This window comes from Mobula hypostoma, chromosome 4 (genome assembly GCF_963921235.1).
Source record: "Mobula hypostoma chromosome 4, sMobHyp1.1, whole genome shotgun sequence".
Classification (NCBI taxonomy): domain Eukaryota; kingdom Metazoa; phylum Chordata; class Chondrichthyes; order Myliobatiformes; family Myliobatidae; genus Mobula; species Mobula hypostoma.
In genome coordinates, this window is record NC_086100.1 from 87,214,313 (window position 1) to 87,227,511 (window position 13,199).

General features: G+C 44.5%; 1 protein-coding gene across 3 annotated transcripts in view; it reads left to right on the plus strand.

Moving 5' to 3' along the window:
• Positions 1-13,199, plus strand: part of sned1 (sushi, nidogen and EGF-like domains 1) — a 154,330-nt gene that overhangs the window by 93,929 nt on the left and 47,202 nt on the right. For 2 of the 3 annotated variants that reach the window (XM_063046137.1, XM_063046138.1), the window contains exons 11-12: positions 6,406-6,516; positions 10,946-11,062. In XM_063046137.1, coding sequence (XP_062902207.1) covers positions 6,406-6,516; positions 10,946-11,062 — 228 coding nt within the window. The remainder of the gene's footprint in view (positions 1-6,405; positions 6,517-10,945; positions 11,063-13,199) is intronic. The other variant, XM_063046139.1, reaches the window with a different exon arrangement.

Below are 13,199 nucleotides of genomic sequence, written 5' to 3' on the forward strand. Positions count from 1 at the left end.
GAATGGAGTATACAACCTTGAGATTCGTCTTTCCACAAACAGCCACAAAACAAAGAAAACTGTGGAATCCTTTCAAAAAAAAATCAAATTCTACCCCCCCCCACCAACACACACACACACACACACACACACACACACACACACAAAATCACACAAATGGCAAAAAAAAACAAGCGAAAAACACAGAATATAAAACACCAACCACAAAGTCATCGAAATAGTGAAGGCATTGTGACAAAGAAAGCCAGTTATCAGAAGATTGATGCTGATAAGAGGACAATGGGGGAACCTTCAAGAGATGTTAATGAGAGATGAGAGGGATTAACGGAAAGGAGACACAGTTCCGAGTATTGTCATAGACCGGGGCTTTGAACCCTGAACTGTTTGAAGTTTGATGGACAGGCGATACCCCAGCAGGGGGATAAAAAGGGACAGGTTCGCTAAGCAACAGACACACAACTCCACGAGGTAATGAGACCCTGAAAGCGGTGTGCCCCCCAACTAGTTGGTGGGAGTTTTTTTGGAGGTCTGGTCGCGGGACCAGCCATAGACGTACAGGGTAGAAAGGTACGGATTGGCGGGAACCTGGTGTGTGTGTCCACCCTTGCCTGGGTGCCGGGTTCACCGCAGAAGAACGATCGTATCTGGAATGGAGGGGTCACAGTCGGTGACCTCAGAAGACATTACAAAGGGCTCGCCCGAAAGCTGACTGCGAGGAATATCGAAGGTCTGTTTGGAATTCGATTTGAATATTCATTCGTTCTCTCTCTCCCCACCACCCCCCCCCCGCCCCCAGCGGCACAACAGTGATTACTATGAACTGAGCTGAACTCAATTGAACTGAACTTTGTGTCACTTGAGACTGGTCATTTACCCCTAGATGGCGATAGAGCTTGATTGATCCTATTATCCTGGTTCTGTGTACATGTGTCTTTATCATTGCTGAACTGTTGCATTTATTATCCTTTTGCTTAGAATACTGTGTTGCTTATTTCTTTAATAAAACTTTCTTAGTTCCAGTAATCCAGACTCCAACTAAGTGGTCCATTTCTGCTGGTTTGGCAACCCAATTACGGGGTACGTAACATAAGTGGGGTTCTCGTCCGGGATTTCGAACGCTAAATTTGGGACGAGGTAAATTGATTGGTTAAATTTCCCGAAAGAAAGAAAAGGCAAACAGCAGAAATGGAGATTGAGGAATTTCTAAAGGCGCCGACCTTGGAGGCATTAGAGGATGCCAGGAAAGCGGAATTGGCAGCTGTGGCCAAACGGTTGAATCTTGTTAAGGGGAGGTCGACAATGAGGAGAGAGGAGATACACAGAGCTATCGTAGAGCACTATGTATCTAAAGGTGTGTTTCCCCAAGGGGAGCTGGAGGTGGTATCTATGGGAAAACCTGGTGGAGACGCGGTACAGGTGCAGCTTGAAAAACTGAGACTTGAGCACGAGGTCCGGGTACGGCAGCTAGAACACGAAGAAAAACAGTTAGAATGGCAAGAGAGAGAGAGGCACAAACAGTTGGAGCGAGAAGAGAAACAGAGGGAAAGGGAATTCGAGCTGGAGAGGTTAAAGATAAGGGCAGAGCAGGAGCCCATGCCAAACCAAGGTGGAGGGTTCAGGGCGACCCAGGAGGTTAGGCTGGTTCCCCCATTTGACGATACCGATGTGGATCGGTACTTTCTCCATTTTGAAAAAGTTGCTGCAAGTCAGGACTGGCCGAGGGATAAGTGGGCTGTTTTGCTTCAGAGTGTACTTAAAGGGAAAGCCCAACAAGCTTACTCGGCTTTGTCTGCGGAAGATGCCCAGAGGTATGAGGTGGTGAAAGAGGCCATCCTCAGGATTTATGAGTTGGTCCCGGAGGCCTACCGGCAGAGGTTCCGGAATGCGAGGAAGCAGTGGGACCCCACGTATTTAGAGTTTGCCCGTGAGATGCAGACATATTGTGAGCGTTGGTGCGCCTCGAAAGGGGTAGATGGGGATTATGACAGACTGCTACAGCTGATCCTGATTGAGCAGTTTAAAGGTTGTGTCCCTGACGGTATGAGACCCTACCAAGATGAGAAAGAGGCAGCCACGTTAGCCGCAACTGCTAAGTTAGCGGATGAGTATGCATTGACACATAAAACAAAGTTTGCCCCGAGTAAAGGCTACCAGAAGGGTAGTCAGGACGGCGGGGAGAGTCCGCCAGAAAAGTCAGAAAGTAAGCCAGGGACTAGTGAGAAGGATAAGGTAGACCGGGAGCAGTCTGGTAGGAAGTCTCCTGGGGTCGTATGTTATAATTGTGGGAAAGCCAGACACTTTGCGTCCAGGTGCTTTGCCCCAAAGAAGAAGACGGGAAAGGGAAAGGCGGCGTTTCCGACTGGCTGTATTGAGCTGATAAACAAACCGCTAGGAGAGGAGAGGGCTAACAAAGTTCAGGAAGGGCGCGAGAGGTTTATCTCGACCGGATTGGTGTCGGAGAAGGAGGGGTTAAACCCAGTTCCAGTGCGGATCTGGAGAGACATGGGAGCGTGTCAGTCACTGATAGTAAAGAGTGTGTTAGAGTTTAGTTCAGAGACCCAGACTGGGGAGGTCAGGGTCAAAGGCATTGGAAAAGGGACTGAGGCAGTACCCTTGCACCAGATACACCTAAAAAGCGACTTGGTCTCTGGACTGGTCACGATAGGGGTGAGGCTCGAACTACCGATGAAAGGCGTGGAGATCTTGCTCAGTAATGACCTCGCCGGCGGGGAAGTGTATCCGGCAGTAAAATTGACAGGCCCGCCTGCCAGCATTAAGGCCCCGCCCATGGACTCACAGGTTTATCCCGTTTGCGCAGTGACTCAGCGTATGTCCAGAAAGACTGCCGAAATAGCTCCAGCTGAGACGTTTCTACCAGCCTTGTACCAGGAGGGGGTAGAAAGTGAAACAGGAGGGAGTGAGGAAATTGAGGTAGATTTATCATTGGAAAGGAGGGAATTTGTACAGGCGCAGGGGCGAGACGAGGAGCTGATGGTTTCGGCGGGGACAGCTCTCTCTGAAGCAGAGTTGAGGGGAGAGCCAGTGGGCTGTTGTGTGGAGGAGGGAGTGCTAAGGAAGAAAGGGAGACCAAGTACCGTGCCCGCAGATGAGGAATGGGGGATGGTGCAAAAAATTTATGGGGATGAGATTCTTAACCTGGCCCACAAGATACCCCTCGGTGGACACTTTGGGGGGAGGAAAACAGTCGGCGGAATCATGAAAGAGTTTTACTGGCTGCACAGGAGGAAGGATGTTATTGACTATTGTAGATGTGAGTTAACACAGTTAGAGGCTATTAACATGTTAAAAGCTCACCACGATCAGAAAACAGATCTAGCTGGTGATATCATGAAAATTAATGAGGCTAGGGTGCCACCTGATAAGGGGAGGGCCCATTTTGAAAAGATAAGTGTGGTGCCGACCAGATGGGAGAAGTCTATCGTTTTGGCCAGCTTGGCTGATAAGGTCTTTCCCTTAATCCCCGAACAAAGCGAGCTAGTTAAACGGCACGCACACGGATGTCCGAACATCACGGTACATGGGGTGGTTGTCACGTCAGGTCAGCCTAGTGAGCAACACCCCTATAGAATGATTAATTCAGTGTCAAAAGGGCTAAAGAACACAGAAGTGTATATTGGCGATGTAGTAGTCTGGAGTGACACGTGGGAGGAACACATTATGGCGGTAGAGGAGCTGTTTAAATGGCTGTCTGAAGCCAGCCTGACAGTGAACCTCGCAAAAAGTGAGTTCGGCCGCGCGAAGGTCACTTATCTGGGATTTGTGGTAGGACAGGGGCAGCTGGCTCCGATGCAAGCTAAGGTGCGGGCTATCTCTGAAGTCCCCACCCCGACAGACAAAAGAGTCCTGAGAAGGTTCTTGGAGATGGTGGGGTACTATCGGAAGTTTTGCAGAAAAAAAAACAACAACTTTGCGGATGGTACCCACCCTCTTACTAAGCCCTTGCCAAAGAATGCTAAGTTGGTATGGGACGACCCTTGTTATCTGTGTCCGGGGCGAAAACCACTGAGACGTTATACTGATCACAATTCATTAGTGTTTTCGGCCACTATGAAGTTTGCTAAGTTGGAGCCTGGTTTAGAGGATTATTAAAATAACACATATAAAAGGAACAGAAAATGTGATTGCTGACTGCCTGTCAGGTGTTGACAACTTAAAAGTCTCTGTATTAGCCGAATAGCTGATAAACATGTATATTGGTGGATATCTGATAGTGTATTCATGACTATATTTTTACCCCGGTAAAAATCCTTTGAAGTGTAGGGGTGTGACAAAAAAAGCCAGTTATCAGAAGATTGATGCCAATAAGAGGACAATGAGGGAACCTTCAAGAGATGTTAATGAGAGACGAAAGGGATTAACGGAAAGGAGACACAGTTCCGGGTATTGTCAGAGACCGGGGCTTTGAACCCTGAACTGTTTGAAGTTTGATGGACAGGCGATACCCCAGCAGGGGGATAAAAAGGGACAGGTTCGCTGAGGCAACAGACACACGACTCCATGAGGTAACAAGACCCTGAAAGCGGTGTGCCCCCCCCCCACTAGTTGGTGGGAGTTTTTTTGGAGGTCTGGTCGCGGGACCAGCCATAGACGCACAGGGTAGAAAGGTACGCGTCGGCGGGAACCTGGTGTGTGTGTCCACCCTTGCCTGGGTGCCGGGTTCACCGCAGAAGAATGATTGTATCTGGAATGGAGGGGTCACAGTCAGTGACCTCAGAAGACATTACAAAGGGCTCGCCCGAAAGCTGATTGCGAGGAATATCGAAGGTCTGTTTGGAATCCGATTTGAATATTCATTCGTTCTCTCTCTCCATTTCCTCCCCCCCCCCCGCCCCCAATAGCACAACGGTGATTACTGTGAACTGAACTGAACTTTGCGTCACTTGAAACTGGTCATTTACCCGTAGACGGCGATAGAGCTTGATTGATCCTATTATCCTAGTTCTGTGTACATGTGTGTTTATCATTGCTGAACTGTTGCATTTATTATCCTTTTGATTAGAGTACTGTGTTTGCTTATTTCTTTAATAAACCTTTCTTAGTTCCAGTAATCCAGACTCCAACTAAGTGGTCCATTTCTGTTGGTTTGGCAACCCAGTTAAGGGGTACATAACAGCATATTCAGTTCAGGTCAATCAAGCACTGTTTTGTAGGTTATCTGCAAACCACCCCGATCAAAATCACACGAAACAGTAACAAAAAAAAGGAGTGACTAGAAACCAGAAACACGTCATATCTTCTCAAGCTCTCGATGAACTATAGCCACTGGCATGCATTTTTCATACTTGCATCAAGTAGTTGTGCCCAGGATAGATCCTCTGAGATATCGGTGCCCAGGAACTAGAAGCTGCTCACCCTTTCCACTGTTGGTCCCTCAGTGAGAATTGGTGTGTATTCTCCCGACTTCCTATCATAAATCACAGAAACAGGCCTTTCAAGGGCCTGTGTCTGTGATGTATGTACTATGTTCTGTGTGGAAAGAGGGTCAGAGTTAAATTTTCAGATTGAAGTCCTTCTGTCAAACAGATGGTCTGATGTTCATTTTGACATAGAGACGTCAGCCCAAAATATTAGTTCTGTTTCTGTTCCCACAGATGTGGTCTGATCTCCTGAGTGCTTCCAGCATTTTCTGTGTTTATTACCACTGCTTTTAGTGATCTGTCTATGGAGGTCAGAAATCTCTTTTCCTAGCTTACTTACACATCTTATTTTCTGAGCGGTGTATAACATTTTTCATGCCAAAATGTAATTTTTCACACCTGCATTGATACTCAGTTACCAGTTGTGCGATTCTGCAAGCTTACCAACATCTTCTGCTACTGTCCACCTCAATGTTGAATCCACCCAGCCCATTAAGATATTTTCTTCATATTTAGAATTACAGTTTTTGGTTCTGTATCACTGTTGTACCTTATTGACAGAAGTCATCATTGTGGGAGCCCATCTTCCTTCTCACCTAATTCCTTCCTTTCCAATTATCTTTCTGTTTTTAGTTGGAGTAAACAGGAGCAGGAGTAAACCACCAGAACTCAAGCCTGCCCCACTGTTCAAAATAATAATGGCTCATCTATGCAAGCCTCAATTTCTCTTTTGTGTCAGATCCTCATATAGGTCAACTCTTCAGTCCATTATCATCCACCTGAAACTTATCTAATGATCTGGTCTTAATCACCCTCAGGGACAGAGAACTCCAGAGATTCATCAGTCTCTGAGAGATAAGATTTCTATGCACTTCAAGGTAGTTTGTTGTCCATTACTGTTCGCCCTTGAGTTCTGCAGCTGTAACTTTAGCAAATGTTTGTGCATGTTCAAATCTAGGTGTTGTGAATATCCTCTTCCTCTGTATCCAAGTGTTACCGGAATAACTTTGTCTTTTCTTGCTGACAGAGGTTCTCCAGCCTTGCAGTGCCCACCACCAGTGTCCCCACGGTGGTTCCTGTGCTGAATACGGAGGAACATATCGCTGCATCTGCCCGCAGGGTCCCAGTGGGAGAGAGTGTGAGTTGTTTACAGAAAGCCATGGATCACAATAAGGGACCCACACTCTCACCAGCACTATGGCCAACGGGGACAGAGAGTAGGAGGCTGGAATAATGTCAGCAGAAATATAGTCAGTCGCCTTTGGGCTTGGGGGTTTGAGAGAGTCAGGTTTACAGAGAGACAGTATTAGGGAGTTGGAGCAACAGGAGTAGAGAGGTGGTCAGTAATGTTGGGTGCCGGGGAAAAGGATTATCGGCTGATAGTGTGAGGGAGATGGATTTATATAAGTTGAGTGTAGTCAATTACAAAGTGGCTGAGGAGAGCTGTTAATAATATGATAAAGGTAGATAAGCTTCTGTACAGATGCAACCAGTCAATGAACAAGTGATTATATTTACAAAATCACTGCCATGAAATTTAAAAGGGCCACATATTTGACCACACTTTTGTTTTCTTAAGGTTTTTTGTTTTATTTTCATATCACTTACATACTTGTATTGAAGATCGTGCTATTTCAGTCATTGCCTTTTGCTTCCCCCTATTTGTTCCAGTTTATGTTGTTGCAAAAGCAATTCTAAGTACACCTATTGTCAAAGTGTGTGTAAATTACACAACCTTGAGATTTGCCTGCTTACGGGCAACCGCAAAACAAGAAACCCTAAAGAATCTAATTTTAAAAAAGACCACCTCCTAATGTGCAGAGAGAGAGAAAAAAATCACAAATCGTGCAAGCAATAAAAGCAAGCGACAGCATTCAGAACAGAAGTGAATCCATAGCCCGGAAGTCTAGAACAGCCAGAGTAGGCCCATAGCCTCAGCCTCAGTTTGTCACACAGCAAGGCAAATCATCATGAAGCTCACAGACACGAAGCCCTGTGCAGCCAGGGCAGGGCACAGCCTCAGCTTCAGCACCTTGGAAAGTGGAATAAACGTCACGAAGCAGTGAACAGAACCGACCTGACCCCTGCCTCCGGTCCTGAAACCCTGCCTTTTCTGGCCTGGTGTTTAAATTGTCCAAACTCTGGGTCATCTCCCACATTAGGACTCGGTCTCCGCCACATCAATATGCTCTGGGCCTGGACCCCGCCACCACATTCCAGCCCATACCCAATCTTTTCAAATTGGCCCAGTGCTTAGATCAATCCAATCTCGTTCTCGACTTCGGTGGACAGGCTCCGAAACTCCTCCACTCTGCTCACTACAATTCAGTCTCAAACATACTTCAAATTCACTCCAACCACTTCTCCCCGAACATGCGTCGACTACGCTCGGACTTTGCACTGCACCCGCACGCCTCGACCCTCAAGTCAGCCTCACTTTCGCACACTTATTCATTGTTTGTGGTGATAGTTTACCAAAATTTTCCACAGATAAAGTGTTGTTAATAAAATACTTAGTTCTGTTTCTTGCTTTATGAACCACCAGTAAGCTGTTACCCATCTTCAGTAGTGCAATCTTAAACCGGATTCTGAACACACTCCAGAAATACACCAGCTTTCTGACATTTGTCAGTCTTGCAACTTTTATCCATGTGCTCACGACACCCTCTATTAAAACTACTCTGTCTTTGCTACAGTTATACCAACTAATACCTTATAAATGCTGTCAGGGATCCAATCATCTGCTACAGCCTTGATTCCCTTTCTGTTTCCTAATTCTGCCTTTAAATTGTGGATGTCTGTGAAGAGTAAGAATTTCAGGTTGTATACTGTATACATTCTCTGATATTAAATTGAACCATTGAAATTCTATACTGTTTGCCTCTTTTGAAATTCTATACTGTTTGCCTCTTTTGAAATTCTATACTGTTTGCCTCTTTTGAAATTCTATACTGTTTGTCTCTTTTGAAATCCTCTCACTTCATTGATGTAATTTTTTGGATCACTCAGAATTCCCACTTGTAGAGATTGATTAAAACACACAAAGTGTTCATTCATAAGGCAAAGACTACCCACAAAGGTCTTACTAAGACACTGGCATCAATACTAAGACCGCAGTGACAATGCTCCAACTTTTAGTGAATATAGTAGCTTCTGCATAAGCATCAGCTAATATATTTCAGACTGTTGTTGTTCCCAATGCTGGCTGCTCACCAGCTATTGATACATCACTACTTGCCAGCACAAGGTATCAAGTGCAATCCATATAAAGGCACACAGGATTCAGTGAAGTCTCTGGGGAAACACACAATATTTATTATAGCTCTCAGTAACACGGCCAAATGTGCAAGTGCATGCATCTGCGGAAAACAAGGTCTTAGCGTAGTGAGCTCTGACTGGCTTGCATCCAGCAGTTGATCTGAAGTCATGACCTCTAACTTGAGCTGGTACAGACAATTCATTCATATTTCTTTTTATAATTTCTGCTTTTGACTTTGACAGCCAGAGGAAGGTTGGGGATGTGGGGGTGGGGGTTGATTTTGTAGCTGTGTAGATAAGCGGAGAGGACATCTGATCTGGCTGAATTGAAGCAGGGTTTGTATTTGTCAATCTCAAGAGGAGCAAGAGGAAGCTTTCTCGGGCCCATCCTGATCTGCTGCCATCAGTCTGGTCAGAGTTCAGCAGAATGCCCTGATAAAGTTGCCAAAGATACAGAGCGATTTGGAACGACCACTAAGAAAAATTCAACCTATCCAACCTAAAAGTCTAATTGTTTTTCCTCTCTGTGTCTCATGCCGCATCAGGTGGCAAGCTTGCCGTTTCTTGAGCATTTTGTCTTTTTTTTAAATGAGGTCGAATTGCTAGTTCGATGCTCAACCCAGCACGAATGGAAAGTGTGCAAGAAGCAGGCCGGATTCGAACCTGGGATCACTTGTCTCAAAATTCGGTGCAGGTGCCATGACACTACTGGCTGGCAAAAGTCTAAATAAGCCACTTTAACTCGATCCTAACCTTGAAGAAATACTGGAAGTATGGTTGTTCTCAAAATGAAGCAACAAGGCCACCTATGAAGGATTTTTTAAAATTTCAACATTATCCACGACAGAGGGAATTAATCATTTTCACTGTAAACAATTGTGCATTACTGAGGATAACTTTATTATTGTTAGAGAAGACTAACATAATAAAGCAAACAGGATAGGAGTAAATCTAAGTGATCTTAATATATTGTGTCATTGTGGGGACTAATTCAGTAGTCTCAAGCAAGTTCAGGGAATGTATTTCACAGTAACTAGCATCTCTTTCACTGTAGGGAGTGTAGCAGCTCTCTTTTGCTTTGCTCAGCTGCACAATTGGTGCATGCTTATGGGGTACAGGTCTCAACAGACTCAGTGTGATAATGCTTACTGAAGATGTCCACTCCTTAAAGATAGCTCCTGCGCTTCTCTCCAGCACATAAAGCAGCATCCAATACTTGAGGGTGGCATCAACCACTTAAACCTATCCTCCATCTCTTAAAGGGAAATAAAAACGGAAAATGCTGTGGATACTCAGAGGCTCAGGCAGCATCTGTGGAGAGAGAAACACCAGCATGAAAGATTACTTTCCCTGCATAGACACTGGCTAACCTGCTGACTTTTTTCCCCCAACATATGCATTTCAGAATCAGAATCTGATCTATTAAATGACTTGAGGTGTGTGGCTTTGCAGCAGCAGCACTGTGTAGAGACAAAATTACGATAAATTATAAAATAAATAAATAATGGGGGCCGGGGAGAAGTAGTTCATGGTTTCATGGACCATTCAGAGATCTGGCTGTTTGGGGAAGACCCCCTTTCTGAACTGCTGATGACGGAGTTACATCGTTGACACAGGGTTCACCTATATGAACTGAACTGAGGATATTACTTGATTATTAAGTCCCTTTGCAACAGCACTGCTTGTTGTTTCACTTCTGATCTCCTCAGGTATCTCCAGCAAGTGGTAGGTACACACAATGTCATGAAATTTGACCAATTAGCTGACTATTATCACCTGTACTGAGGTACAGTGAAAAACATTGTTTTGGATGCCATCCATACAGATCATTTCATTGCAGCGGTGCCTTAAGGTTGTACTCAGGAAAACGATAACAGAACGTAGAATAAAGTATCACAGTTACAGAAAAAGTATAGTGCCAGCAGAGGATAAAGTGCAAGGCCATAGCATGATAGATTGTGCGGTCAAGAATCTATTTTGTCCCACTAGGGAACTATTCAATAGACGTACAGCAGTAGCATAGAAGCTACCCTTGATCCTGGGAGCATATGCTTTCAGGCTTTTATATATCTTACTCATTTGGAGGGGTGGGTGAGGAGAGAATGTCTGGGGTAGATAGAGTTTTTGATTATGTTAGCAGCATGAAGTGTAGATGGAAACAGTGGGGGCGGGGGGGTGGGGGGGAGATTGGTTTGCGTGATGCACTAGTCTGTGTCCACACCACACTCTGCAGTTTCTAGTGGTCACAGGCAGAGCAGTTGCCAGTAAATTCAAGGTGGTACCATTGACCTTCTCGTTCTTCTTTGCAGTTATCCCATCCCCCTGCGAGTCGGACCCCTGTCAAAGAGGAGGGACTTGCAAGGAACTGGATGGCTCTTATACCTGTCAGTGTCCACCAGGCTTCAGTGGGAAGCACTGTGAAAAAGGTCTGCTTTATTTATGTTGTGTTTTCTTCCCAGCTTTACAGAGTAAACAACAGTCCACTTACATTGTTATGTCTCTATATATAAACATTCAGTCACTCTCTGCTCCATTCACAGTGTCCAAACTATAGATGTACTGTTGGATCTATGTTTATTTTCTGATCCTTAGGGTACTTTACAGAGTCAGGAACGAGAGAAGTCTTAATTCCAAGTTTTCAGTTCATTTCAGAATAAAGACAAATATACAAATACTAAGCAAACTAAATAAAGAGCTGAGAGTTGATGTTAAGATATGAAGACAAAGAAGCAAAGAAGGTGCCTCTGAAAAATCTATCACTTTTGTAATAAGGGAAGGAAAATTCCTTAGATAAGAATGAATTAGGAGGAGGAGGAGAAGATGGCAGTGCGATGCAGCGCGCGCGCGGCCTCTCCAGTGAATGATATCTGTAATCTGTCAAGTAGGGTACCGTGCACAATTCTGATTTGATGGAGACAGACATGAGAGTACAGAGGAACATCTGGAGAAACTTCTGAAATGCTCGCTTCACTGCCGCTGCTAATGTGTAGTAACCGGAATCTCCGGAGCAGAAGGCCCCGAATCCTCGGCTTTGCTTGTTTCGGCGGCCAGGGCGAGGTCGAAGGCGCTTGGCAGAGGATGGCGCTCGGGAGGCTGTATCGGAGGGGCTGGTCAGAGGCTCAAAGTTTTAGGATGGACGGACTCAGTGTCGGCTATGGTCGAGTGCTTCCAATGCATTGGCAGTTGTCGGTGCCTGGAGGTTTATGGCAGGGAGTTTCTCCCTTTTGCCGCCTGCCATCGGGGACTCGGGAGTCGATCGGGACTTGAGACCTTTTTTACCGTGCCCATGGTCTGTTCTTTATCAAATTATGGTATTGCTTTGCACTGTTGTAACTATATGTTATAATTATGTAGTTCTGTCAGTGTTAGTCTTTGGTTTGTCCTGTTTTTCTGTGATATCACTCTGGAGGAACATTTTATCATTGCTTAATGCAAGTATGCATTTCTAAATGACAATAAAAGAGGACTGAGTGTTCTCATAATCTAAATTAGTTAATAGGCCACGTGATTAAAGCAACTACATCACGTGGGTAATGTGCTAATACTTAGCCAATGAGAAATGAGAAAGGTGATAAACCGATAGTTTAGTTGCTATACCACTTACAGCCACTGAGTGTGAAAAATGCATGAGTTTCTTAAAAAGTACAAATCTTATAAAAAGTATTATTTAAAAAAGCAGTGGTCTCCAGCAGTGAGTTTTCTCCTACTATCTGTGCATAAAGTGTGAGACTACAGTCTTAACACTCTTGCTAGTCCCAGTTGATAATGACACAAAATAGAATATATCATCTTTAAACTGATATTGAGGAAGAAAGAATGTGGATAAATAAGCAAATACAGTTGGGCACAGCTCTGAGATTAAGTTGCAGTTAGTTTCTTAGGAAGCGTACATAAGTACTATTCTGAATTTTAACTATGGTTAGTTTATCCTGGTAGTTTCTAACAGATCCATGGGAAGAGATTTTTACTCTGCATCCAATTTCTTCTGCGCCTAAGCTGGGCAAGTTCTGCTGAGGTCTGCACCTAACTCGTGCAGTACCTCCCTAGAAAAGGGACAACAGAAGAATTTTACTGTGTTGCTAACCTATACTGCATCTGGCCTTGAAGTACTTATTTGAATATCTTAAAGGGAGATTTGCTCAGTAGTTAATTTAAGGGAAGCCCTTAATTATAAAGTTTGATTAAGAAGGGCAGTGGAGGGGTTTTATTCTGTATCTTTCTTAATCTGAATATTAGCATGGTGATTGGGAGAAATTTGAAAGCTTTCTTACATTAACAACAAACCGCTGCAGACACACAAGCTCAACAAAAAACATTATCATCAAATATCTTGCAATAATAAAGGAATTTATCTTTCCTTTACATGTTATGGGGGGATTAGTGCTGACATCATCATTCTGTGCCCATTACTCAACTTTCAAATATTTACCAATGTTCACATTAAATATATCTAATGACCTGGCCTTCTGGGCAGAGAATTCCAACGTCCACCATCTCTGAGAGTTAAAGTTTCTGTTCACCTCAAACTTACATGACTGGCCTCTACCTTTGTAAATACTTCTC